This window comes from Columba livia, chromosome 23, assembly GCF_036013475.1.
Source record: "Columba livia isolate bColLiv1 breed racing homer chromosome 23, bColLiv1.pat.W.v2, whole genome shotgun sequence".
In the NCBI taxonomy this organism is placed as follows: domain Eukaryota; kingdom Metazoa; phylum Chordata; class Aves; order Columbiformes; family Columbidae; genus Columba; species Columba livia.
In genome coordinates, this window is record NC_088624.1 from 2,022,894 (window position 1) to 2,049,955 (window position 27,062).

Genomic DNA, 27,062 nt, shown 5'->3' on the forward strand with positions numbered 1-27,062 from the left:
CGCAGCGCTGCAAGGTCAAGGACCCCACAGCAGCGTCCCCGCGGGGCGCTCAGCCTGAGCCGTGCATCCTGACCCTGTGCGCATCCATTTGGCCTCGGCACCGGCTGCACGTCCAGCTCCAGGCCCCAGCCGGCTCTGGCTGGGTGGCCGTGTGCTGGCTGGGCACGGCGAGGCCACCGAGACCCCGCCGGCTGCCAGGCCCAGGGCCGCCTGGTGCCACACGCAGTGCCAGCGCTGCGCACTGGAGCCAGAGCTCCGCTACGGCCGCTCCCAGGGAGACGTGGGCACGGTGGGACACACACATGGTTAAAGCACCCGTGGGTGCTGCATCCACTGGCCAGGAGGACCAAGTCCCTGCCGGGTCCCTCGGGGTGCCCTCGGCAGGGCAGGTGCGGGGATGCCGGTGTGCGCAGGTGGGGGATCCCGAGGGAGCTGGCCTTGCTTTGCCGGAGCGCCACGCATGCACGGCAGCCTCTATTTTTATCCACGCTCCTGCCTGACTGAGCAGCTCCCTCTGCGCGGTGACATCTAATTTAGCAGCTTCCCCGCACCCCGCTGACTCCGCACGTGAGGGGGAAGCACAATGCGACAGCTATTTTTAAACGGCCATAAATATTAATCCCTCTCAGTGATGCAGCAGGCAGCCTCTCGCTGCTGGCGCACGCGCGGGGCGGGAACCCGCTTCCCTGGGCTCCCCAGCCTGATTCAGGGAACCCCGGCACTGTGGTGTGGGGGCTCTCCAGGGGGTTCCAGCCACATCCACAGCCCAGGCCAGCAGCTCCCGCCGTGCTCACTGGGGCTGTTCCCATTTGGATTCCCAGCCCTCGCTCCTGGTCTCCCCCGGCACTGGGGGGGCCGCGCTCCCCTCCTACTCTCCCGGGCTGCCGGTCCTGCTGCCCGGTCGATACCCACTATATTTAGCACCACGGTAGCAGCAAGAAGCCGGTGCTGGTTATTTTTAGCCAGCCCTCCCGCGGCTGCGGTGGGGAAGGGTCTGCGCAGGGTCGTGCTGCACTGCAGGTGCTGTTTTTTTGGGCTGGTAGGTGCTGTGTCCCCATGGGACACCCATGGGGCGCAGTCTTGGTGCTGCTAGTGCTCCCAGGTTCTCTGCCGCTGCTGTGGTGACCCACTGCTGCTCTGGGTGCCAGTGGGAGCTCAAGCACCCCAAGCCTCTGCGAGCCGCCCCGGCTGCTCGATGCCCGCGGGCCCCATCCCGCAGTTGGTGGCTGTGTCACCTGGAGCTGCCTCCACGCTGCTGCATCCCCAGCATTGCTCCTGCTCCCTGCACTGCTCCCAGCGGCGCTGGGACTGGTGACGGGCAGCACAAGTCTTCTCTGCTCCTGGCCAACCGGGGAGACGCCGGTGAAGGTGCCCAGGCTCCCTGGCTGCTGCCTGCCAGGCTCCCGGCCACATCCTGCCCCAGCCGACCCTGGGCTTGGCTCAGGTCACAGCTCCCGTGATGGACACACTGGCTGGACCATCCTGAGCATGGACACCATCACAGCCCCAGACCAACAGCTGCCCTGGTGTGTGCCGACCCTTGGCCACGCTGAACCCTCGCTGGCTGCAGCACCCTGAGGTGCAGAGTCTGGGGCAGCCTGAGCTCCCGCTGTGCCATGGGCTCAGCCCTGGCCCTGTCCTCTCCACCTGGCCCCATCTGGAGGGCGGGGGTGTCCCCGGGGAGTGTGGGGGGCCCGGGGAAGCCTCTGGCTCCGGCCCGGCCTGGCTGCGCCTCTCCTGTCAGGTTTTGTTCTGCTAATTGAGCCGAGATCCAAACCAGGCGCTTCATAAACGGTTTATCCTCCCGGAGCAGCGGGAGAATGTCACTGTGCGGCGCCGGGCGCCCCCTCCAAGGAGAACCGGGGACCGAGCACGGGCGGCCGCCACCGTCCTTGCTGCAGCACGACAAGGGCACGGCCCCGGTGCACCATGTCGCACCGGGGAGCAGCCCCGAGCAGCGGGGGGGCCCGGCTGGGGCAGCTGGGGCTTTCGCCCCGCTCGGCGGTCCCGGCCCGGCCCGGTAACGGCGGCTGCTCTCCATGGTCCTGAGCCGGCCCCGCCGGTGTCCCGGAACGGCGGCGTCCCGGGAGCACCGAACCCCGCGCAGCCCAGCGAGCCCCGGCCCGGGCAGCTCGGGGCTGGGCTGGGGGGACCCGCTGTGCCCCCCGGGGGCAGGAGGCTCCTGCCCGCCCGCTGCCGCCGCGGCTCGGGTTTCCCCGAGTAAGCGATGCCGGTACCGGGCGGGGAGGCTGCGGGCGGGGGCTGGAGGCACGTTCCCCCCGCCGGCCTAGGGGGGGTCCTGCTCTCCCCGAGGGACTGCGGAGGGGCGGGGGACCCCTGGGGGGGCGGCGGGGGCAGAGCCGGGGGGTGCACAGCCCCCGGGGGATTGCTCGGGGCCGGGGGTGTTACCACGCGAGGTCGGGGGGGACACGGCGGGGCGGGGGGCGCAGTGCTCCCCCGGGAACCCCTTGCGCCGGCTGCCCCGGGCTCGGGGGTCCCGGCAGCTTCTCGCCGGGTATCCCCGGTTCCCCCCGGGCTGCGGTGCCGGGGCAGAGCCTCTCCCGGGGACGAGTGGCTGGCGGCGACCCGAGCGCGGGGCCGGGGGTGCTCGGCGCTCTGCGGCCCCCCCGGCGGGGCGGGCCGGGGGCGGGGAGCCCCGGGGAGGCCCGGGCGGAGGATCCCGCCCACCGGCCCCGTCGCCGCCGCCGGCTCCGGGCCCGCCGCGCTGCGCGGGGCGCGGCCGCTCCGGCCCGGGGCGCGGGGCCGCTCCGCCACCGCGGGGCTGCGCACGGCAGGTGAGTCCGCACCGGGACCCCCCCGGCACGGGGAGCGGGCAGGGCGGGAAGCGGCGGCGGGGGGGGCCCGGCAGCGCCGAGCTGAGCTGAGCTGAGCTTCCCCCGGGGAAGCACCGGGGCTTCCCTCGCCCGCAACGCCCCCGGTGCCGGGGGGAGCCGGGGGGAACCCCGGGCATCCCCGGCTGCGCTGGAAGCACGGCGGGTCCTGGAGCCCGCACAGCCCCGTCCTTCCCCCGGGCACCTCAACCGCCCTCCCCGGGGCTGGCGGCGACCCCCGGGGTCGGGCAGGGGCCCCCCGTGCCCTGATGAGGGCTGGGGACCCCCCGGTGTTGTGGCGTGGGCGCTGGTTGTGCCTGTCCTCGCTGCGGTGAACGGTCCGGAGCACCGGGGGGTGGAACCATCCGAGCCCACCGCGGGGCTCTGGAGAGCCGCATCCCTCCCGCGGGGGTCCCCCGGATGAAGCCCCCCTGTCCCGGGTCACCGGTTCCCGGCTCACCCCGGTGGGTTCCCGCGGTGTCCGGCTCAGCGCTCCCCGCCCTGCAGCGGGAGGGGGATCCCGAGGGGCAGCGTTTGCCCCAGGTTACTTCTGGCAGACTTGGTCCCCCCTGCCGGGCTGATGTGCCGGTGCAGGGCTGGGCTTCCCGGTGCCCTTCGGCCGCTCTCAGCCCTAGTCCCGCTCGGGGACATCCAGGAGCCCGGGCGGATCGCAGCGCAGGGGTCGGCTCTGCACCAGTGTGACCTTGGGGTGTTTTGGCGCGGTTGGGGTGCTTTACAGTGCCCAAGTACTCACCCAGAATATGCTACCAGGGTCACCTTTGGGTGGCACCTCTGTCCCTTGCTGGGGAGCCCCACTCAGCTTTGCCTGATGGGGTGCCATGGGGTGGCCTTTTACACCCGTGTCTTTAATGGTGGGATGGTGGGAGAGCACCTGCATCCTGCCTTGATGGCTTCACCACCGTGGCCCTGCCAGGGACAATCTGAAGCCCCTGGATGTCGCGGGACCCACGGCTGGAAAAGCCGGGCAGCGCGCTCGCAGAGCTCGGCCGTGGCCCTTATCTGCTGCCACCACTCTGGGAACTCGCTTACACGCTCAGCTCCAGTGAATTTCCTTTTTCTGTTTTTGTTTCTTTCCTGCTGACGTTTTTCCCCTCCGGAATAAAGAGCTGGATGGAGACCATGGTTACGGGGTGGTGTGGGCAGCCTGGCCCCATGGCCGGGGTGGCAGGGGACAGCGGTGCCAAGTAACCCACCTGCCCCAATCCCCTCAAAACGGGGGGAAACCCGGCATGTGTCTGCGTGTGCTGCGGGCGCTGCTGGGGATGGAGCCAGGGAGCGGGAACCTGCTCAGCCTCTGCCCGCACGTGTTTTCCGTCGTGTTCCCCGGGGGCTGCCTGCAGCAGCCACTCGCCTGGAGCCCGGGTTCACCGCTGGCATGTCCCGCCGGCCGCTGCTGCAGGATGTGTTGGCCTCGTGTGAGCGAGCGACCAAACCGCGGTGACCTTGGCGGGAGGGAGCTCACCCCCACCTCTGGCTCAGCCCAAGCCGCCTCCGCTTGTTACAGCCCAGCTGCCGGCACGCCGGAGACGTGTCTGCTCGGCCCCTCGGAGCCTGATCGTGCTGTGCAGGAACCCTGGGCGAGGCTGCTGATGGCAGGGGACGGGGGATGCATGAGCTATGCCGGCTGTCCCCATCCCTGTCCGCATCACTGTTCCCATCCCTGACCCCATCTCACAGCCAGCCGTGATGCTCATGGCAGGCACAGCAGCGGTTCTGCCTCTCCGCACCCTGGTCTGACGCTGTCTTCTTGCTGTCTCCATCTCAGATGCAGCCAAAACCACCGTGGGCGAGAGCCACCAGGCCAGCAGCCGTGTGATAAAGCCAGCGCGGCACCATGCCTGCGGCAGAGCGGGTCCTCCTCCGCTCGGTCACCATGTGGCTGCTCCTGCAGAGCATCCTCCTCCTGGCCTCCTGCCTCCGCTCGGCTGCTGCGTTCCCCGTGGGCTGCTACCCCTCGGAAGAGGAGGGGCTGAAGACTTTCCGCTGCAGCAACGCTCGGCTGACCGAGGTCCCCAGGGACATTCCCAACGACACCAACAAGCTCTACCTGGACTCCAACCGAATCCCCTTCCTGCCCCGCGATGCCTTCCAAGACCTGCCGCTCCTGCTGGAGCTGGATCTGTCCCACAACGCCATCGCCAGTGTGGAGAGCGGGGCGTTCCGGGGCCTGGCAGAGCACCTCCACTCCCTGGACCTGTCTTCCAACAGGCTGGTGTCGGTCAGCAAAGACGCCTTTAGTAACCTGAAGGCCAAGGTCAACCTCTCCAACAACCCCTGGCTGTGCGACTGTCGGCTGCAGGAGCTGATCCGCACGGTGGACCTGGCCGCCGGCTCCTCGGCCGGCATCGTCTGCGACTCCTCGGCGCAGGAGGAGCACGTCGGCAAAGCTTTCCTGCAGGTGATTGCCGACACGGACTTCTGCAATGTGTACAAAAAGACCACGGACATCGCCATGCTGGTCACCATGTTCGGCTGGTTCGCCATGGTGATCTCCTACCTGGTCTACTATGTGCGGCAGAACCAGGAGGACGCCCGGCGGCACCTGGAGTACCTCAAGTCCCTGCCCAGCAAACAGCGGCGGTCGGAGGAGTCGTCCACCATCAGCACCGTGGTGTGAGGCGCTGACATCCCGCAGGACGTGGGGACCCGTGGAGCTGGGGATCGGCCGCTCCGCAGGCTCGCCGTGGCTGCAGGAGCTGTCACCAGCCACCGTCATTGCACAGAAATAGTCGTGGATTTGTTCTGTTCTCCTCGGGGAAGCGAGTGCCCGGCTTTGGCGCAGCGAGGGGCGAAGCGGCTGCAGAGGTGGGTGGTTTTTGGCAATGAGCACAGAGTGGCTGCAGCATCCGAAGGACCAGAGAGAACATGAGCATCCCCCCAGCACGCAACCGACCTGGACATTCAGACTTCATTTCAAAGTTTTAGATTTCCTTTGCAGAGATCCCTTGGGGCATTAGCGGAATCAGTGTTTTAATCCCTCCCCGGTTTGCCCGTGGCTGCCCGAGAGATGTTCCTGGTGGTGCGGGGCAGCCTGGGCCTGGCTCCCTGCCCGCGCTGTGGGGATGAGCGGTACGGCCGCAAGGTCAGTGCCCTGCCGGGTCACCGGCCCCACGAAGGTCCCAGTAGGACTGAAGGGCAGAGCTGGAGGTGGGGACACATGGGTTGGGAAAGGCGAGAGGCAGGTCTCGGGGTGCCCCACTCCAGCTCTGGATGATGCTGACCCATCTCTGGAGGGGAACCAAGGGGTCCAGGCAGTGGGTCCAGCCCTGCCGGGATGTTGGGGAGCGGGTATCCCCTCGGTGCTCCCCAGGGTGGGTGTAGCACTCCCAGCAGCCCCGCTCTGCCATCAAGGAGAGCTCCCACCGCTCCCTCCTGCACACACGAGGCTGCCGACCGGTCACTGTGATGGGAGACGGGGATGGAGGGAACCACCGCGGCTCCTCCACCCTCTCCCCACTCCCGCATTGCTGGCAGGAGCCTGAATCTCCCCTAAAATGCCCCAAATTCCCTTCTTGACACTTCCAGTATTGGGCCGCAGGTTCCTGGTGTTGGTAGGTAGAGGCTGAGGTGGCGGGTGCTGGTGTGGGTGGGGGTCGGTGCCACCTTTGGGGGTGCAGGGTCCAAGTGGCAACTCAGAGCAAAGCCCAAGCAGACCCAGGCTCTTCCAACCAAGTGTCTGGCCATGAAGAGAGGTGGTTTTGCTGGTTTTGCCCTTTTTCTTTTTAAACCAACTGAAGCTAAATTGCCTTAATTCACCAAGAGCACCAACCAAAGCTGCTGGAACATCCTCTGTGCCAGGCCAGAGCTGGCTCCGGCTGCCCCAGCATGGTGGGTGCTTATAGCCTGCTCTGGCCTCAGTCCCCGGTGCGGGCAGCGCGTTTGGGCACGGGCAGCGTGTTTTGGCACAGGCAGGGCTCTGTCCCCGACCTGCTGCCCATCCTCCTTCGCCCTGGTGCCCGTGGGAGCCGTGGGCTGGAGCTGGCTGGGAGCGGCACCCGCGGCCCTTCCACAAGTGCCTAATTTCTCAGTGGAGACCAGGGGCTCTGCAACGCACAATCAACCTCAGCCCCGGCTCCGAGCCAGGCGTCCCCCCGCACCCCCAGCCCCACGGCAGCTCCCCCACCATACAACCAGAGAAAAGGGGCTGGGGAGGACCCAACCGAGCCACCATCAGCGGCTGCTCCCCCGTGGGCATCCCCCGTGGTGTGCGGGGACACCTGGGACCGTCTGACCCAATATGTGTTTTGTTTAAGGGACCTTTTATGTTCTTACTTTATATGACAATAAAATTGGCTTTTACTTTGGAGCCCGTGCCCGGTGTGTGCTGGTGTGTGCATTTGGGGGGGGCACAGGGTGCTGCTCCCATGGCTTTGTGCCACGGTGGGTGGCATCCCCACTGTGCCAGGGTCACTTCTGTCCCCGACGACATCCTGTCCGCAAGGGAAGGACGAAGGACGCCTGCGACAGCCAATGTCTTCCCTGAGCCACGTCGGGCTCTGCTGGCGCTGTTAGAAATACGATCCTTGGTCCCTCCGGTAACACTGCCTTCGCCTTCAATAAATGAACACACCGCAGCTCAGGTCACCGTCACCGCGCTTGTCCCCAAGCTGCGTCGTGCTGGAACCATGGGGGGTGGTTTGTGGGGACCCTGCTCTGCTCCCATCCCTCCTGTCCTCACCGGACCCGAGAATCATGTGGCACACAGGACAGGGACCATAGTGGCCATGAGGGACAAGCCCTGGTGTCCCCATGGTCCCCACAAGGGTTGTGGCATCCACAGCAGCCACATGCCAGTTTGTCGCTACCTTTTCCCCACGCGGTGCCATGGAGGGTGAAACCCGGGACCTAACGCAGAGTGACAGATCCCGCTGGAGGGACATTAACCTCGTTTGTCACTCGGCCGTCTCCAGACGTGACACAGCCCGCAGACCCCAGGCTCCCGAGCAGATGGCTGCCGTCCCCCACCCTGGTTGTCTCCCCGGGGATCCTCCTCCTGCCACCCTGAGCAGCTGGGGAGGGCTGGGGGGTGCCGGGGGACCCGGCTGCCACCCCATCTGTGGGGCTGGGGGTCCCTGGGGTGCTGCCGGTGTCCCACCACAGGGCTGGGTGACACTGAGCCCCCAAGGAGCAGCCTGGTGCCTGGCCCAGCTTTCCTGCCCAAGGAGTTATTAGGTTGGAATCCACCAGGCTCGTTACAGCTGACACTAACGAGCATGGGGGAAAGGAGGTGGATTCCGGTGGCAGCTCCTGCCATGAGGGAGCTTGGCTGGTTGTGGAACAGTCGGTATGTGGTCATACAGTGGAATAAAATACATAACAAACCTCGTAAAAATCTGCAATAAGCTTCAGGAAGATAATTTGTTCTGGGATGGACTGAAGTTCAGTGGATTTATGTCATTAGTAATTACTTCCCTTACTTACTATTTACTTTCCTGCGGCAAGTTGCTGAGGGCAAGATCCTGCCAGGGAGCTGGGAACCGGTGCTCAGCATGCACAGTGGGCTCAGTGAACGCTCTTCTTAAAGCGAGGAAATATAATAATCCATTTTAATCCTGCATTTCTGGGTAATTCATTTCCTGATGTACCGCAGATTGATCTGCTGGGATCAGCAATGGGAGAATTAGCAGCCTGACCTCCTTCCGCACCGTTCCAGCACGTCCGTAAATCTCTGTTATTAACTTCCAAGGTGCAGGTAATTAACTGGGCTGGTCAGGGGGGCTGTTCTTCCTCTCTGGGATGGAGGAAAATGTGTCACTGGGGCAAGACTGAAGAATCGGGTCCTTGTTGGTGGTGACACCTCTTCTGAACCCCCCCAGGAGTGCAGGGACTGAGCGATGCTGGATATTCGACTATTGATTGAGCTCAGCCTGGCTGTAGATCCAAGCATTTGCTGTGTTTTAAAGGTTTGGGGTTGTGTGTTGTAAAGAAAGGTAAAATAATGGTTTTCTCGGCCCATGAATGAAGCGTGTTCAGCATTCACAGCCCCAGACCACATCCTGAACTTTTAACTGATTCAATTTAGAAGAGGGAAGGAAGGATGTCTAACTGTTTAATTTCCACAGTTATAAAAAATATTTATAAGTAATTAGAACTGATGGCAGCAATTACACTGTGATTAAAGCTGGTCTACACTTCAGCAACGGCCCTTCAGTTATGGAGCCTTATTTATTTATTTTCATCACCAAAAAATTCCATTTACAGTGGCATTGCTGCCAATAACGAATCATATTTATTCACTGTCTGCAAAGGGTTCATTAATCCAATGAATGTTGTTTGTTTTAGGGACAGAGCTGCACAGAAAATGTGGTCGCTGGACTTGGGCAGGAGGAAATTTAATTTCAGCGCCAGGGTTGGGGTAAAGGTTGGACTTGATGACCGTGAGGGGCTTTTCCAACCAAAGCAATTCTGTGATTTGACGCACCTGGTGTTTCCTTGTGTCGTTCCCCTCACAGGTGTGATGAGATGCTGGGATGTGCTGATCTCAGGGCACCTGGTCCTGCTCCTCCCCACAGCCTTATAATCTACTGGGCAGGCTGATGGTTTCCAGTGTGTCTGAGTGAGCTGGGAGCTCTGGTGTGTTCTGGGCAGCCCAGTGACCTGTTCAACTCCTCTTGACTTTAATTTTGAGGAGCAGCTCGATTGTGGGTTAATAAAGACGCTGCGGGAAGTTACGAGACAACTGTCGCATGGCAGCAGAGGTGTCACCGTCACACGCGGTCCCGTCGCTGGCAGCTCCGCAGTGAGTGCTCCAACACGTGTTTCTCAAGTTGTTTGTTCCAGGCTGGGAGAAAAAACAGTTCTGATGTTAAAACCATGAGAATTAATGACACAAACCCCTCTGCGATGAAGCGCTGAAATGTTTGAACTATCTTTTGACTTTTAAGGTTTGCTGAAAAGCTTGAAGTGCTATTAAAGCTCCAATCTCTAGAAGGAGTAAGTGTTCATTTGTGACTTGCCATTGTGTTTAGTACCTACTTACTGCTTTTTTTTCCCCCATAATAATTTATGCACGTGGCATTCCTGTCGTGAAATAGGCCAAGAGATGCAGGCAACGAGCGCTAAGCCCTTCTGCTTAATCTGTATTAGCCTGAGCCGTGCACACAGTGTCCAGTTGGCAGCTCGGATAATCAGCCTACAGGCAGTTTAAATGCTCGTTACGGTACATTTTATTCGTCAGTATTTAATAAGTAATGATTCTGAAAAGCTCGGAGCGTGGTCTGTGCCCGTACCATCTCCTGCTGTGTTCCTGTCAAAATGGATGAGTTAAACTGGGTTGAATCGGGTCAATTTTTGGATGAATACCCACCAAGGAATTTCTAGATGCCATAAGAAGTTGGAGTTATGGAGTAGGAAGTGCTTTTTTTGCTTGATTTAGTCCTACAGAGCGCAAAGAAGAAAGGGACGGCTCTGTGCTGGGGAGCTGGGTGTGGATTCCTATGGCTGCGTGTGCGCAGGGGGGTGCAGAGTCCTCTTTGCTCGGTTTGCAGCTTAAAGCAAAGTGGTTTTATTTTAAAAAAGCCCATGTTTTGGTAGCTCCACTGTGGCTTTGGAAGCCTGTGGCAGGCTGGCTGCTCCGGCAACTTGTGGAACTCTCAATAGTAGTAAAAGAAAATCTTTCCTAATAGTGCTTTATGAGCAAAATGATGAATTGCTGCAGATCCAGCAGCTATCCCTCAAAAGCAGAGCGAAGAATGTCTCTTCTTCTGGAAAGAAACCTTTCCCATTATCTCAGTGTTTTGGCAATTTGTATCTTGACTCGTTACTCATCCGGTGAACTTGACGGGGAATTTGCAGCTGGTGTAAGAGGATCATCTGCTCATGTAACGCGGCACCTGGGGCCGGCAGAGCTCTGCCACGAGGATTGGATGCAGCTGAAGGAAAAGATGCAGCAGGCGAAGGCTGTGCAGCCTCTTCCTGGGACATACTCGCTTCTTTTTGGGGAGCAGAAGGAGAGAACTGTAATATCTGGGAATCTGTAGGATGTTATTAACCCTCTCTCTTGTCAGAGACCTGATTTCACTTTCTGCTCCGCTGCTGGAGTGGGCTGGTATCTGTTAACTAGTACATGGTGCAGTTTTGCACAGGGTGGGCTGGAATATTTAGGCCCAGAAAAATGGGGAAAATTAACCGGAAGGGTATTTAGTGTTTTTAAATCACAAAGATTAAATACTTCTATTAATATGTGCTAGAAATGGCTCATAGAGACTGGCAGATGTAATTCCACTACAGCTATTTTCTGTCTTTGCCTGAATTGTTTAGAGCTTCTTTATTGCAGGACAAAGCTGTGGTGTGGCTGGTGTCCCCACCAAGAAACAGACTCTTTGCATTAGCAGCCCTGTGACAAATGTCCTTTGTTTCCTCATTGAATTGCTTTACCTTGCATGGACACTTAATTTTTTGTATAACTTTTCCAGATTGAGTGGTCTCTGAATACAGAAAAACTAGGGGTGTGTGAATGAGGATGTTCTGCTATTGTTCAAAAATGACCGTAGGATTCCAGAATTAGTAGCTAAAACCAAAAAGGACGTGACAAAACCAATAAAGCTTTCACAGCTGCTCTTTGGTTTTCCAGTTTCCGTCAGAAGTTTATTAGCAAGCTGTTGCTCCATATATTTGGACTTGAGGCCTTGAACAAATCTGGCAGGTCACTTCGTTGTTAGGACTGTAAGTTCCAGGCTCACAAACCACTGTGAAGAGAACAGAGTTGAGGTGTCAGCCAGACTGGGACCCCCCGACATCTCCGTGGGCCTTCCCGAGGCTGTGAGGAGTGAGATCTCGCCCTTCCTGAGCTTGCTGCCCCTTGCTAAATACCCCAAACTCCATGACCAGCCGTAGGTGCTGCTGGCAGAAGAGCTTTTAAAACAGCTGAGTGTTTTCTAGCAGCACTACCATTAAGATAATTGGGTTTTATTTGCTCTGTAGCCTGAGCATCATCACTCACCAGTGACCTGGAAGGGCAAAAAAAGCCCCAAACAACAAACCACTTCATCGCTCCCACTCACTCTGTTTGGAAATACAGTTACAGCCATGAGCACACCAACAAAACCTGCCCGCTTGTTTTCTGTTCCCATCCGTTTTTTTCTTAAACCTGTGATGTCAATATGTTTCCAAAAGATGAATGGAAATATCTTTACTTTTGACACTGATATCTACCAAATGCTCTTCGGAGAAACTTGTGGCCAGAGCTAATAAGTGATATTTAAATCAACATATGGTTGTATTTACCGCAGCAGCTCGCGCAGTTCTTGTGGGTGATATCGTTCTTCCCAAAACCTGGTCGACAACTGTCAATGTGAGTAACCGAGAAACTGTTGTCCACGTAGTGTATTGCAGGAACGGCCTGAAAATGGTGCTTCAAAGCATATGTCTGCTTACGGAAAAATGCTCCAATTCGATCTTTTGCCTGAAGTTCAGAAACGTTGGAAGAATAAAAAACCAGTGAGTTGCTTTTTCTTGATTTTAACAATTCAGTAAATACCTTCTTCTCCTGGTTCCCACTCCCAGGCCTAGTGTCAATCTAATAATAGATATTAACCTTAAGCCAGAGATAACAGATTTTAGAAATCAGCTACACTAGATTTACTTTATACTCCATTTACCAAATAATAAAGTTTTAGTTTAGAGAACTGGAAGTTCAGTATACTATTATAAATATTGATGTTTATAGTTCTTCATTCTTAGAGGTAAATATAAAGGAAATAACAAGCCTGTTTTTTAACTGTTTGCATCAATTTGACTTGGAAAAACAGTTTTCCATCCTGAACTGAATTGTTTGAAATCCATGAGTTGTCATTTACAATGGCATTAATCCCATAAAATCTGGGTGAAGCTGGATTACTACCAGTCAAATCTGTCGCGGCTAAGGTAGAAATTTGTGTTAAATACGCAGAGGTGACACAATAGTGGCTGACACAGAACCTCTTGGACTTTCATGTTTGTCGCATCTTCACAATCGTAAGGAACTTGGTGGCAATCTTCTTCCCATCCTGGTGCAAAAGGATTTACTGCAGGTGGGGGGCAAGAAGGACACATGTACGTGTGTTGAAAAATACATTGCAATGAACTCAAATACCTCAAGCAGGTGTTTTTAGGTTCATTTCAGAAACATCAACAAATAAAATGCATTAGTGCTTTTAGCATCTTATGGTGCTCAGTTCATCCTACTGTACCCTCTTAATTTTGCCTCTCATTTGTGAAGAATGGTGATGTTTTGTGATCTTTTTTTTTTTACCTGTCACTGTTGTAGTCAAGATCATGTTTTGAAATAGTTCTTTTGGCTGCATGCATTTGAATGATGAAAAATTAGCGACTGATAAATGGTGGTTGCTGAGCTGGCAGGAAGAATGGAACCAAATTCTCACCTAACACCCTCAGGTTACAGAAAGGCTAAAATTTTATGTAAACTTAAACTTTGGGTCCTCAGTTTGTTCTGAATGTTTCTTTACTGAGGGGAAAAATGGCCACAAAATCACAGAATCGACTGAGTTGGAAAAGACCTCAGAGATCATCCAGTCCAACCCTTGGTCCAACTCCAGTCCGTTTACTAGATCATGGCACTAAGTGCCATGTCCAATCTCAGTTTAAAAACCCCCAGGGCCGGTGAGTCCAGCACCTCCCTGGGCAGCCATTCCAATGCCTGACCACTCTCTCTGCAAAGAATTGCTTCCTAATATCCAGCCTAAATTTCCCCTGGCAGAGTTGAAGCCCATGGCCCCTTGTCCTATTGCTGACTGCCTGGGAGAAGAGACCAATCCCCACCTGGCTAGAACTTTCCTTCAGGTAGTTCTAGAGAGTGCTGAGCTCACCTCTAAGCCTCCTCTTCTCCAGACTGAACAAGCCCAGCTCCCTCAGCCTCTCCCCATAGGGCTTGTGTTCAAGTCCCTTCCCCGGTCTTGTTGCTCTTCTCTGGACCCGCTCCAGCACTTCAATCTCTTTCCTGACCTGAGGGGTCCAGAACTGGCCCTCATCACCCTAGGATGGATCCCGTCTGGTCCCACAGACTTTTGAGGATCCAGATGGCTCAGTAAGTCACCAACTATTTCCTCCTGGAATACAAGGGGGCTATTTGGCTTCCTATCTCTGTCAACCACCTCCAGAGGCCAGTTGTCCTGAGGGCCACCTGTCTTACTGGTAAAAACTGGTAAAATGTTCCATAACCTGTTGGATGGTCCATCTTGGCACGTCATGGGGACAGATACAAAAAAGAATGTGGTCAAAGCATTAATGAGTAACTTTCCTCAGTGATAAAATATCTCTAAATTGAGGCAGATATCAGGGTTGATTTAACCTGTTTTGCAAGGCGATAGAGCCACATCAGCATTGCCATGAAGGAACTGTGAGGCTCTTGTTTTAACCTCTGCGTAGTTTCCTCGAATCAAGTGAAACCACAGAGGTCACAGACTTTACTAAAAATCAAATAATGAAAAATAAATAGAGCCATTTTCCTTAAAAAAAAAAAGAGGCGTCTTATCAAATATCTCCTTTCAACAAGCCCTTTCAACTGCACTCCTTGAAAAGTAATATTTCTCGTTCAGGTTTTAACTCCAAATTCAACATATAAACTGCATTTTAGCTCCATCTGTGGGCTAGTAAGAAAAAATACAGGGACTCCAAATGAAAGCAGGGAAATGACTTCTGAAGGTGTACTCGACTTTGATGTCTTTCAGCTGCTGTTTATAGTACTCTGGGGTTGTTCATAAAACTAAATGATCCCTCCCAAACAAACACTGAAATGCGTTACCTTGAAAACTAACAAATAGCTCATACAGGAGGCCTTGTTTTGGTATCTTGACAGAGTGGCATTTGTAGGACGACTCTACGATGTGACACGTCAGATCAGAGATGATGTTATTTAAGATCTTCCTTAGCTCCTCAAAGAATTGGCTGTTAGCTGCTAGGTTGCATTCTTTTGTAGTAAAGCGAACAAATACCCGATACGCGTGGTCGGCTTCCCTGTATGCTTAAAAAAAAAAGAGTTTGTGTGTGAGTTCTGCAGTGCAACCACAGATGGAATCTTATATAGAACCTTATCGTCTCTATCAGTGCACTTTGTATCTGAAATAGGGCTCTTATCCAAAAGCAAACAAACAAATAATGCTTACTCGTTAACCAGAGCAGAACCAATTTGTCCTTGCCAGAGCTGACTCAAATAGGAAGAGATATTTTGGTTTGAAATGTGCAGGAATTTATGTGCGTATGTTATTTAAAACCTTTCCCAAAACTTGAGAGCAGATGAGTGATCATTTTCTATTCTGGGATAAAATGTTATCTAATTATTTTTTGATTAAGCTTTGTAGTAAACACGCACTTCACAACCTTCCCAAAATACAGAGGTGATGTGCTTTAGCGTACTAGTTAGTTAGCAATCCTACCATATACCATGAATTTATATTCTTCCAACACTTCTCTTTCTTCTTGTGTGGTAGTTTCGATGATTTTGTGAGAAAGAGTGCAAGTGTAGGCTCCAGACATAAACTCCTTAAAACCCATCACCATCAGCTTTCCTGTTTCTGTAAGATTCACATATATTCGCCCTAGAATAGAAACAGGACATATTTGATTACCGGAAGTGTTTGGTTTGTGATCCTCTGCTCATTTAGAACATTTGAGATCTTGCTCTTGTACATAATTATACCACACATAATTATACCAATTCATGTCAGTCTGAAACAATCTAAAATTTATGACCTTTAGGACTTATCGCAAATTTACTTCTATCTCAATCATCAGGAAATTTTACAGGGAGAAGAAAAACACAGACTAAGGTCAGAGCTCATGGAAAAATCTGACAAAGGACCAAGTGACTCTTTGGACCCAGCATCCTATTGCAGGGTGACCTCAATAGAAACAAGGAAAACATGTGATTTCATGTACAGTAATCTACTTAGCCATTTGTGGTTGGCTTTTGCCCTTGTAAATAGAAAAAAGAAACTATTTATCTCAGCGTATTTTCCTGATTGCCTCCCCACCACCCTGAGGCAGAGGCTGCTTCTGAGTTTGTGAAAGAGCTATAGAAAGCCCGTTTTATCAGTGACTGGGGAAAAGATGGCTGAGGCGGGCAGTGGAAATAGGTGACTAACCTTCTAAATTTGTTCCATCTGGACCAACCCAAAAATAGTTGGGATCTATCAACTCTTCTCTAGAACGAGCCAAATCCATACATACTAGAAGTGGGCTGTTTGTAAACATCTTAACATACACATCAACTGCAATACAAGAGAAGGTAAATTAAGTGAAATGAAATCACAAAAATACTTATTTCAAAAATATATTTAATGTAATGTTATTTTTTTTCATGTTTGGACTTGAAAGGTATAAGGTTTAATATTGTATCTGCAGTTATTGATATTGTGGAACTGTCCACATTTTGGTGGGTGCTGACTGTGAGTAGGAGACACTGGAGTCCTACGCAAAACCATGTAGCAAGCTCAAAAAAACCACCAAATTTTGAGCCTTTTGCGGTGAGGGTCCCTCAGTTAGACATTAAATATTCATCTGTGCTTATAGTAGCACCGTGAGACAAGTGTGTTTCCAAACCCACCCTTTTCTTGTTACTTTTGTGATCAGGATTGTATGTGGGAGCCTCCAGCACTGTTTGGCTGAGCTTGGTTGTGTCATTTCCATAACAATCACTGTACTTAAAACTCCATTTTTTAAGTCCAGTAAGACCCAAATATATATATACAAAGAGACAAGTTTACCTTCACGTTTAGTGTTGCCATACACATAATTCTTTTCAATTAAATCAATGAAATGTTTCTCTTCCTTATGTGAAGCTGTCACTGTAGAGAAAAGGACTTAATATATGAGAGAGAAATCTAAATGTGTGATTGACCATATATCTTTGTCCTAGTGAGTTTCTGTCTCTTGCTTTTCTTGTTCTTTCTTCCCACACCCTTTTCTCAAAAACAAGGGCTCCTACTTGTTGCTGACTTGCCTGGTTTTGTTGCTTTAGTGCCTGCATCGCAAATCTGCCTCAATGCACTAGGGCCAAACTAGCTCAGCCTTTCTCTAGACAAAAGGCCAATAAATAGTTATAAAATCTAACTAGGAAGTCAAGCTCTTCCCAGTGACGCCGAGGGGAGCCACGATGGGGGCAACATGCGGCATTTTGGTTGGAAGACCCTCAAGATTGAATCCAAGTGTTATCCCACCCCTGGCACTAACCTGTGTCCGTAGGCACCTCATCTATGTGTATTTTCAACCCCTCCAGGGATGGTGACTCCAGCACTGCCCTGGGCAGCCTGTTCCAATGCCCCACAGCCCTTTAGGGAAGAAATTGTTCCCAAGATCCAAACTCAACCTCCCCTGGCGCAACTTGAGGCCGTTTCCTCAAGCCTTTGCCTTCTGGGAAACAGCAGCTTGAGGGTTTTTGTTATAAGAGCCCCCAGATGGGAAAGTTGTTATAACGTGCTGTTTTCTGATGCTTTTCCAGGTCACAGTGGGTGATGACCCTGCCTGACTGCTGCCAGGGAGCAGGACACTGCTGGGCTCCTCGCCTTTCCTTCTAAAAGTGGGTTTTATCATCACCAGCTGAAGGAAGGTCCTGCAAAGCACAGGCGCTCTCCACAGATGGCAGCGCCCCCCCCCGCCCACCCTCACAGCCGCCCTGAGGATCCCCTGTCGCTCCTTCCCCCGGTACCTCCTGCCAGGACACCCAAAGCAGCCGCCACCACCCCCAGGAGCCATCCCGGGGGACAGCGCGGCCGTCCGCCGCCCCCGGCCGTGGCCATGGCCGCCCCGAGCGCCGCCTCCCCCGCGACAACGGCCGCAACCGCCCGCCCCGCTGTGTGTGGGGGTAACGGCGCCGCCCGCCGCTTCCCGCCCTTTTCCTCCCCGCAGCGCGGCCGGGGGGGGACGGGGCCGCGCCGGCTCTCACCGCGGCGCTTCGAGTGGGAGTTGGAGGCTCCCGGTTCATCAGTACCACCTCTTTTCTTCCTCACCCACGCCCTGTGCTTGTAGAAAATATTTATTATTGCTTTACAGGTCACTTGGCTAGTGAAGGATGGCCCTGCTGGTCCCCCCACCAGGGCTCTTACGCCTTACCCCCATGCTTGAGAAACTACCACGTCGCTCTTCCACAGTGCGTAGCAAAATGTGGGTTTTGACTCTAAAGTGGCGTTTCCAGCTGCGTGGGCAACGATGGGAAACTGCAGGGGAGGAGGAATTAGGTGCGTAGAATGATTTTGGGTTGGAAAAGCCCCTCAAGATTGAGTCCAACTGTTCCCCCAGCCCTGGCACTGCCCCATGTCCTGAGAACCTCATCTCTGGTCTGTCCAGCCCTCCAGGGATGGTGACTCCAGCACTGCCCTGGGCAACCTGTTCCAGTGCCCCACAGCCCTTTTGATGAAGAAACATTTCGGGCAGGGGCTGACGTCTGTCTGTCTGTGCTTGGTGCACCGAACGCTGTCACCGCAGGGGTGGCTGGGCTGGCGTCTCCGAGCTCCACGTCTCCAGCTCACTGCAAGCTCTGCGTGCCCGGCTGTTCTTCGGCTGCAGGTTTCTGCAGCGACTCATTATGGGAGAAGCACTTGCAGCTTAAAAACAACAACAAAAAAACCCCATTCCTGCCACTTGCTGTGAGAAAGACTGAAAATAAGAGTTGGGCATATCCTGTTGGCTCAAAAACAGCTGAATGCTACATATTACTTTAAGTACTCAGGGCTGGTTTTTAAGTCAGTTACATGTTTTGGAAGACTTGCTTATGACTTTCAAGCTCTTAAAAGTAGAAATATTTTGTTTCTAGAGTGAGTGTTATGAAAATACTGAGGAAACCCAGGTGACCAGGGAGAGGAGGTACTTGCATTTCACCAACCTGCACATCATGAGACACTCGAGATCAGGAACTGTGGCCAGTTCTCTGGTAATTAGCTAAATCATATTGATTGTGCAGCCCCAGACCACACCAGTGTCCAAAAATGATGAAATAGTGCTTGCATAACAAATATGGAACCAGTAAACACAGGAATGATAGTTATTTTTGTAGATAGCTGTAAATGTTTTAATTCAACAGTTCCATGTAAAAAACCCCCACACTTGAGTAATGAGTTTTCTTTAATAATGTGTGTAAAATAAAGCGTGAAAAAGAAGCTATCAAATTGATGGAAAATACTTTTACTCAAGCCTGGTGGTATTTTAAAGTAGTGACCCCCATCATTTAATGTCTTGCTGTGCTTTCTTCTTCCTTAGACCAAGATGTTAACTCTTAAGTGTCTGTCAAGGTACAAGAACTATGACAGGGTTTTCACTTTTAATTTCTTTGAGCTGCTGAACAGTTCATAATTAGGACCACCTCAAAAGATCTGGCGTTCCCATGTGTTGAACATTTTCAGTTTTACTCAAAGTTAACATTTCACGCTGACGCCTTATAGGCAAAATGATTCAGTTTTTAACGTGTCTGCTATAAACTAGTAATAGTTCAGTCTGAACATCCTCTGTTCCTCAGGGTGTTTATACCCTGTTGTTATGTAACTGTCTTACACAGCCCATCAGCCCCCAGCTCGCTAATTATTATAAAATAGTATTTTTATTATAAAGCTTTGTCTGCGGTTTTGAACCTTTATAAACTCAGATGCCTGGTCTGTGTCTTTAATCAAATGACTCATTCCTTTTTCCAGTCTATAATATTTTAAAGTTACAGACTGATAAAGTGTCATGACAGATTTGTAAGAAGAAAATAATAAAATAGCTGGTTATCTTTAAGAACAGGGGAATGATGGGGGGAGGATTTGCTAAGACAAAATGTGAAGTTGTGTATTTAGGGATTACTAGGTATTCTTGCTGATAGCTAGAAGCTCTGCCAGTAGGAAATGAAAGAAGAGGGAAAAAGACTATTGCAAACTTGGTCATGGTGTGCATAGGTGTTTGATCATTAAAATGCAAATATTTTATCCTAGGAGATATGTAGGGATATTTTCAGGAGTCTTGTGAATCTGGATGTTATTTGGGATGCGGAAGGCATGTGTTGTCCCTCATATTTAAAGTCAGTGATCTAAACCAGGGAGGACCACAACAAACACGGTGGTATTTCCGTTAGTTGTAGATTGTCAAGTTGCATGAGTATTGTTACTGATTTCTGGACCCCTTTGTGGAAGTGGTATGCACTATAGTAAAGGAACAAAATATGTTAAGCTGCCATCAATCTTCCTATCCCAAAACCTTTATTTCTCAGTCTTAAAATGCAGCTGAGTTGCAGAGCCATAAAAACCCAACCCAACAACACAATGTGATGAAAGAAGTACGAAAGTGTAACAAATGGATGCAGCAATAACCCTGAGGGTCCAGCAGTGCATCTGCCTCGGCCGTGCTGAAAATCATCAGTGAGCTTCCATCATCTGCAGCACCTTGGGTTGGTTTTTCCCTTTTTCTCTCTCTGCTGTCTGCCCTGCTCATCAGTTTGAAGCCACAAACACGTGCTCTGATGTCAAAGCGTGCCAGGTACGGGCTGTGCTGATGTTCTGTGCTGATCTGAGATCTAGGCCAGCTGTTATCTCTTTTTGGTAAATAGCTCTGGGTTTGGGTGAAGGAAAATCCCATGAGTGGTGCTGAGCTTGTGTGTGAAGTCAAGGCTGCGCTGGGCTGGTGCAGCTCATGCTTCCTTGTGAATCATGGAAGGGTTTGGGTCAGACCATGGGCAGGAACATCCTGCACGGGGTCAGGTTGCTCAAAGCTGCGTCTGAGCCCTGTGGGGAGAGTCTCCTTTTGAACTTCTGTCTTAAATGTACAAAAATAGTCATTTAACAATCCCCCTCTGAGTGCAATTCATCTTTAATTTATTAAATAATTTTGTAAGTTGTTTTTTCTTTTAAATTGCCATGTTCTTTTGTTAAGAAAAATAGCTAACTTAAGTTTAATTTTAATCTTAGTCATTTAACTTTAATGTGGAGTCCAAGGAGTGCGATCTGTTAACGAATAATGCAAAGAAAGCAGCATTCATGTAACAGCCGAGGCTGCATTACCATGTTTACATGATGTGTAAACAGAGCCAGGACTAATTGCACACAAAGGAAATTCAGGATGTGGAAAAGAAGTTGCTCTTTCGTGTGTGCGGTGCACATCATGGTGCACAATTACCACACCAGTTTGGATAAAGGCTTCGACCACTTGGCTCTGCCGTGTAAAATAAAAATGAGTCGGAAGTCTGCCAACACAAAATAGCTCCGAGTCGCCCTGCAAAACTCTCTGTATGAATAACTGTTGTCCTTTGAGTGACCTGATCCCTGCCAGCGCCAGCTTTCCCGCGCTGCTTTGGGTGTCAGCATTTGCTGCACATCTTAAAGATGAAGGGATCCCTAAAACACTAAGTAGTATTTTGGCTGTTTGTTCGTAATGGTTTATGGATCTGTTGGTCTTGCTGGCGGTCCTTCCATGGAAGGGGCTGTCAAATGGCTTCCCACCCCGCAGCGCTGGGGGAAAATCGCACTCGTGTCTCATTGGATGTACTTGTAACTGGAGATGTGGGTTGGAAGGAGCTGTTGGTCCAGCTCAAGGTGCAGTGGTTGGATGAGGAGATATGCGATTCCCCGGGCACAGGAGCGTGTCTGAGCCCTCAGGGTTGGTTTGTTACTCCTGGAGCTGCCTCTTGTGGTCCCCCTCCTAATGGTGTCCTTGCCTAAGGAGCTGCTGTGGCTTCCACAAGAAAACCCTTGAAGCACTCGAGCGAGTTTAGAGAAGGGAACGGAGCTGGGGAAGGGGCTGGAGCACAAGTGTGACGGGAGCGCTGAGGGACCTGGGGATGTACCAAGTGACAGGATGAGAGGAAATGGCCTCGGGTTGCACCAGGTGAGGTTGAGGTTGGATCTGGGAATAATTTCTTCCCCAAAGGGCTGTGGGGCATTGGAACAGGCTGCCCAGGGCAGTGCTGGAGTCACCATCCCTGGAGGGCTGGACAGACGGACATGAGGTTCTCAGGGACATGGGGCTGGGACAGGGGTGGGTTAACGGTTGGACTCAATGAGCTTGAGGATCTTTTCCAGCCAAAACGATTCTATGATTCTTTACCTGTGGAGCCACCTCTGATGCTGGCGACAGAGCTTATCTCTTATCTACCACGAAGCAGAGAGCGATGTGTTCTCTAAAGCGCAGGGTTTCGTGTTTTGCTTTGGTGCATTGTGCGAGCTCAGGGCTGCAGGTGCTCCCGCGCTGTCTTGCTGAGCTCTGCCCGTCACCTCCGTGTTCCTGGTGCCACTTGTCCCCAAGGCGGGCGGGTCCCCGGGAGCGGGTCGGCTCCGTTGGCCGCCGCCCGGCGCCGCTCTCCGCCCGCCCAGCGCCGCCGGGCCGGATGTCGCGGTGCCCGCGGGAGGGAGCGGAGCCCGGGGAGGTCCCGCCGCCAGTCCCCGAGCCCGGCCGGGCAGGTGGAGCCGGGACCCGCGGCCGGAGCATGGAAGGTGAGAAACGACTCCGCTCTTTCCCCGGGATGGGGTTTGGGGGGGTTTCTCCCCACCGACCCCGCTCCCCCCTCCACCTCCCGTTTTCTTCAGCGCTTTCTGCCAGCAGATCGCAGGCTCTGGAGGACACATCTAATCGCGGGTTGCGATTAAACAGGAAACGAACGGGGCTTTTCCCCCCCTTTCTGTTTAATTTCGGAAGCATCCCAACATCTGTGATAAAGTGGGGGTTTCAAGCCGGCTTTATCTACCGTTCGTGTTCTAGGTTTTAACGAATTAACGGGTGTGTTGGTTTCTTTTCGTTTGTAAAACGCGCGTGGAACTTTCATAGCCAGCAAAAGAACATGTTGCAAGTTAATCCTGGGTTACAGCTTAATTTGCTTTTGAAGAGAAGCAAAATTACCGGTGTTTTTAACAAGCCTGGCAAAGCAGCATTGCGAAGCATCCTTTGATTTATTATTTCAGAGGCGGATATTCTTATTTTAACTCATTGTTTTCAGGGCTTGAGTTTAGATTCCTCATTGTCTCAAATGACTTGAAGTTTTTGGTTAAGTTAGATGCAGTTGTCTATTTAAAAATGTATTTTCCTTTGCTAAAGGCTTTTCAGATGTTTGTATTTAAGTATTTACTCTCTTAGAGTCTGACTTAATTGAGACTATCACTGCTTGAGAGATGTAACTAATGTTCTGAAGGAATGAGGCTGGTGGCAGTTGGGTGCTTGAATTGGATCCTTATTTTTTTGATCAAGTTGGGACTGCTGTGTATCTTGTGTGGGAGAAGAAAGCTCTTGAGTTATGTCAGAAATTTTAGCCTACAATAGAAAATAACTATGTTTCTGCCACTACAACTGAGATTATTTGAGAAGTCTCTTTTTTTGTGTGTGAGTTCCTATTTCTTGTACGCTTACAGTTAACATGCAAATAATCCTTCAGGCTTTGGTTTGGTTGGAAATGGGCACTGGCATGAGTAGGTGGTGGAGACCTGGGTCTAGGAAGCCAAAGTCTGTGATCTATTGGGTTGTCTCTTTGTGACGGGCTTATTTTTGCAAAGAACTGGCTCCACGCTGTCATTTCCACTTGCTGTACTGGGCTGAACATGTTGAATTTCTAGATGTTCTGCTGTCTGCAGGAGGTCATGTGCTACAATATGAGAAAAGGATTATCCTTGGTTACACATTGCTGATTAGGATTTCTTCCCAAAATGATGTGTGCACTTAAAATGCCTGTGTTGCTTCAAAAAATACATGGTGCTTAGGAGCACCAAAGTATTAGAGACCCTATTATTAAAAGTGAAAAGAGCATTTTTTTGATCCAGGTACCTTCTTCAGAAAGCCATTGAGACTGAAAATGCTGAAGAAGGTCATTCAGGGGGGAAATTAAATAGGTTTTCTCTTTATAATAGTGCAACGGGCATTGAAGGTGAAAAATACGCTGGGGTGAAAAGGGTTGAGCGCTGTGCGTTGCAAAAGCACTGGGGTAAAGCTGTGGGAGTCCACCTGTAGGGCAGGGGCCAGGATTGGTGTGTGCTTCATTTTCACTTGCTTGTGCCTCTTAAGGCAGCGCAAAGACAAGGAAACGAGCTGTGTTTGCTCCATATGCGGTGATAGGAGGACTGAGAGCAAACAGAATTTGAAAAGATGTCCCCTTTGCAAGGCTGTTGGGTTGGAAACTGCAGCTGGCAGTAAAAAGGCAATGTTCTGGTTTTCACTTTGGAGGAAAAAAGGTAAGATTATAATAATTCAAGATGTATCTCCCATTCTGTTGCTTACAGCTGTCTTGATGATAGAAGGGTATTACTGTTATCATTTATTTGAAAACCATCGGTTTTAGGGGGGGTAAAATACAGCCAGGCTGTTTTGTTGCTTCTAGTCACTGGTCAAATACCTGGATAAAGTATTAATACAGTCGTGTATTAAAATGCCAGAACACTTTTTCAGCAAGCTATTTGAATATTTTTGCCCTACTTTGGTTATTGACGTAGAACACAGGATGGCTAAGGATGGGTTTCAAAAACACATGAATTTTACTTCTGCTTTGCGTCAGTTGCAACACACACAAGACAAGCGTCTCCTTTCCATGCGCCCTAGTCCCTGGATCTCTTTGAAGCTTGGGAAGACTAACGTGTTCCGTAAGTGATTGCCCACACTGTGCTTTTCTGAATGCTGGGTAGAAATAGGGTCTTATTTTTATGGAATCAGGGATGGAAGCTTCCTAGGCCTTCCCCTTCCAGCACACGTGCAGTGAAGGATCTGGCTTAAACTACCTGAGACCTGAGATTAAATGTGAAGAGACCACTAAGGCTTGAGATGTCTTCTTCTTCTGAGTTTGCCCTTATTTTGTTGGAGGCATCAGCCCAGTTTTTTGGATGGCCTCACCTGATGCTGGGCTCCTGTGCTGTAGAGTTAACAGAGCTCTATATTTTGACATTGCAGCGACCACAGAAATGTTCCATACGCAGTCGTGGCAGGGAGAGGTGACAATGGGGTAAATGTCACCAGCGGTTAACACCTCCCGGCCGCTGCCTGTGTGTTTCTGTTATGTAACTGCCAGGAATGAATTTTGACAAGTCCTGGAGCTGTTATGTTCCAAGATGTGAAAAAAAAAGGGGGTGGGGGGGGGGAATAGCTAGAGGAAAGGAAGGAGGAAGGAAGCAGGTGGCTGTGACACGGTGAAGAAAATTAATCCTCATGTCAATGAAATCTCAAGACAGCAAAACATTGAGTGAAGTCGTGTCTGGACAGGTTGGATCTGTGACTCCAGTTAAACTCACCAGCTTCAACGTGGGCACTGGAGTGGGAGACGGAAATACCTGCGGCTCACGTTGGCTCCAGCGCTTTTGGAAACCAGGCCACAAAACTAGTCCTCAAACTTCCTAAAAATTCCTGGTGTGATCCTTATCTGAATCTCTAAATGGGAACTAGGCTTGCATTTGCACTAAAACCAACTAGAGGTTGTGGAGACAACAGGGTTTTTCTGTTTTTATTGAAAAAGGAACGTGAAAATATCTGTACTCTGTGCTTCATGGAAATTTGCGTCATATAGAGCTACTACAACTACACTATGCTCACCGGGTGCAAAATGGGATTTTTAAATTGAAAGTGTAAGTTGCTCTCCTCTATAATTTTTGAAGTTGGAAAATAATTACTTTTCTGGGCACGTGCCAGTGTTTAAGATATAAAGAAATTGTCCAATGAATTGCAACGATTACTTGGTATTTATTGATTTGAGAATTTTGCGCTTTCAATTTTGCTTTCAGTCAAAACCCCAGGAATTTATAACATTATAATAACTGCCATGAATGGTTCTAATACTGAGCAACTCAGACTGCTCTTCTGTCTTTTGCAGATTCACAGGCAGGTATGGACCTAAGCCATCCTCAGGAACAGCCCATGGCTGCAGGTACAGTGCTGTTCAAGTCACGTTCTTTCACCCTCCCTTGAGAATTTTAAATTTAAATTGAGAAAAATATATGAATTGCAGCGTGTTTAGATCCCCAGGAGACCAACTAGTGCAGACACAAATATGAAGAGGCGCAAGAAAGGCAAAAAGTAAATTCTAGAATTTGAATAAAACTGTGGGAATTTCATCCAAATTGGCTTTACTTCAGAGGAGAGAAGCTTGGATTTCTGGGCTATCCCGCTGCCGCAGTGACCAGCAGAAAACCTTCTGATAATGCTGGTGTTTAAAAAGACACATGTAAAATAAGCAGAGAAGTGCAACCTGGTTCAAAGAGGTTTCCGATTAAATGTGCTTGAGCAGCTTCCTGGCCAGGGGCCAGAATGATTAATATTTTGCCCAAATGAACAGAGTAGAGCTGTGATTCCTTTTCCAGGCTCTGAAGAACTTGCCTGCCAGCAGCAGTTACCAGAATATGTATGATGTATAAAGTAACATACCCTGGAGTTTATTCCTGTTTTGTTCTTGTTTAGAACAATCTCCAGAATGGTTAAATCTGAGCAAAAGCTTAAGATTTAATCAAAGGTGTGTGCTCTGTGTTTTATATGTTTTTATATGACTTTGGGAAGCAAATTCATTCATCCAAAATGCAATTAATGTGTCCACAAGAAGAACATTGTGAGCAGTATTGGGGGTTTGCAGATACTTTGAGGTGATCGCCTGGAAATATTCTTGGAGCATAAATAGTAAATTCTTGTTCTTTTCAGAAGGACAAGAGGATTTGACAGACTGTAACCTGAACAAATCCCAGGAAATGGAAAGTATGGATAATGGGGAAGATGTGAAGGAACACAATCTGCCTAGTGAAGAGGCAACAGGTAAGGGGGCGGTAGAATTCTGAAAAAATGAGTTGTTTTGTCATTTATTTTCATCTGATTATGCTGTGCGAGTGATCAGAACATTTATTCTGCATCATGGCTCTGGCTTTCCTGCATGTCTGTAAAAGGAATAATGATATAATTACTTTAGAGCGTTTCAACATACTCTAAAGGAAGAGTAAACCCTTTTCCATCAGGGAACCTCACATGCATTTTATAAGGGTCACTTTTACAGGATCTATGAAATATGTATAGCCCCAGCTCCCTCAGCCTTTCCTCACCCGGGAGATGCTCCACTCCCTTCAGCATCTTGGTGGCTGCGCTGGACTCTCTGCAGCAGTTCCCTGTCCTGCTGGAACTGAGGGGCCACAACTGGACACAATATTCCAGGTGTGGTCTCCCCAGGGCAGAGCAGAGGGGCAGGAGAACCTCTCTGACCTACTGACCACCCCCTTCTAACCCACCCCAGGTACCATTGGCTTCCTGGCCACAAGGGCCAGTGCTGGCTCATGGTCACCCTGCTGTCCACCAGGACCCCTATGCCAACTATAT

General features: G+C 51.3%; 3 protein-coding genes across 12 annotated transcripts in view; 2 read left to right on the forward strand and 1 right to left on the reverse strand.

The window, feature by feature from the left end:
* The first annotated feature begins 2,662 nt into the window (after positions 1-2,662).
* On the forward strand, positions 2,663-7,158 carry LRRC3C (leucine rich repeat containing 3C). The gene is made up of 2 exons (XM_065039417.1): positions 2,663-2,795; positions 4,618-7,158. The coding sequence occupies exon 2, from the start codon at positions 4,687-4,689 to the stop codon at positions 5,467-5,469; it is 783 nt and encodes a 260-aa protein (XP_064895489.1). The 5' UTR covers positions 2,663-2,795; positions 4,618-4,686; the 3' UTR covers positions 5,470-7,158.
* A 4,253-nt stretch (positions 7,159-11,411) lies between these two features.
* On the reverse strand, positions 11,412-17,637 carry ZPBP2 (zona pellucida binding protein 2). Its single transcript, XM_065039424.1, has 8 exons — positions 17,494-17,637; positions 16,553-16,633; positions 15,932-16,057; positions 15,224-15,385; positions 14,593-14,811; positions 12,771-12,856; positions 12,078-12,255; positions 11,412-11,539 (listed from the first exon to the last, which is right to left on the reverse strand). Exons 1-8 carry the CDS (start codon positions 17,582-17,584, stop codon positions 11,442-11,444), a joined length of 1,041 nt encoding a protein of 346 aa, XP_064895496.1. The 5' UTR covers positions 17,585-17,637; the 3' UTR covers positions 11,412-11,441.
* Positions 17,638-21,964: 4,327 nt separating this feature from the next.
* Positions 21,965-27,062, forward strand: part of IKZF3 (IKAROS family zinc finger 3) — a 29,625-nt gene continuing 24,527 nt past the window's right edge. For 2 of the 10 annotated variants that reach the window (XM_065039276.1, XM_065039281.1), the window contains exons 1-3: positions 21,967-22,237; positions 25,582-25,635; positions 26,400-26,510. In XM_065039276.1, coding sequence (XP_064895348.1) covers positions 22,132-22,237; positions 25,582-25,635; positions 26,400-26,510 — 271 coding nt within the window. In that variant the 5' untranslated portion in view covers positions 21,967-22,131. The other 8 variants (XM_065039277.1, XM_065039275.1, XM_065039274.1 and 5 more) reach the window with 8 other exon arrangements.

What these genes read in the sequence shown, in the direction of transcription:
- LRRC3C (XM_065039417.1), top strand. Translation starts at nt 4,687, where the DNA reads ATGCCTGCGGCAGAGCGGGTCCTCCTCCGCTCGGTCACCATGTGGCTG.
- ZPBP2 (XM_065039424.1), bottom strand. Translation starts at nt 17,584, where the DNA reads ATGGCCACGGCCGGGGGCGGCGGACGGCCGCGCTGTCCCCCGGGATGG. An exon ending in TGGCAACACTAAACGTGAAG is followed by an intron (nt 16,058 to 16,552) that starts GTAAACTTGTCT and finishes CTTGTATTGCAG; the next exon opens with TTGATGTGTATGTTAAGATG. An exon ending in ATATAAATTCATGGTATATG is followed by an intron (nt 14,812 to 15,223) that starts GTAGGATTGCTA and finishes TTTTTTTTTAAG; the next exon opens with CATACAGGGAAGCCGACCAC.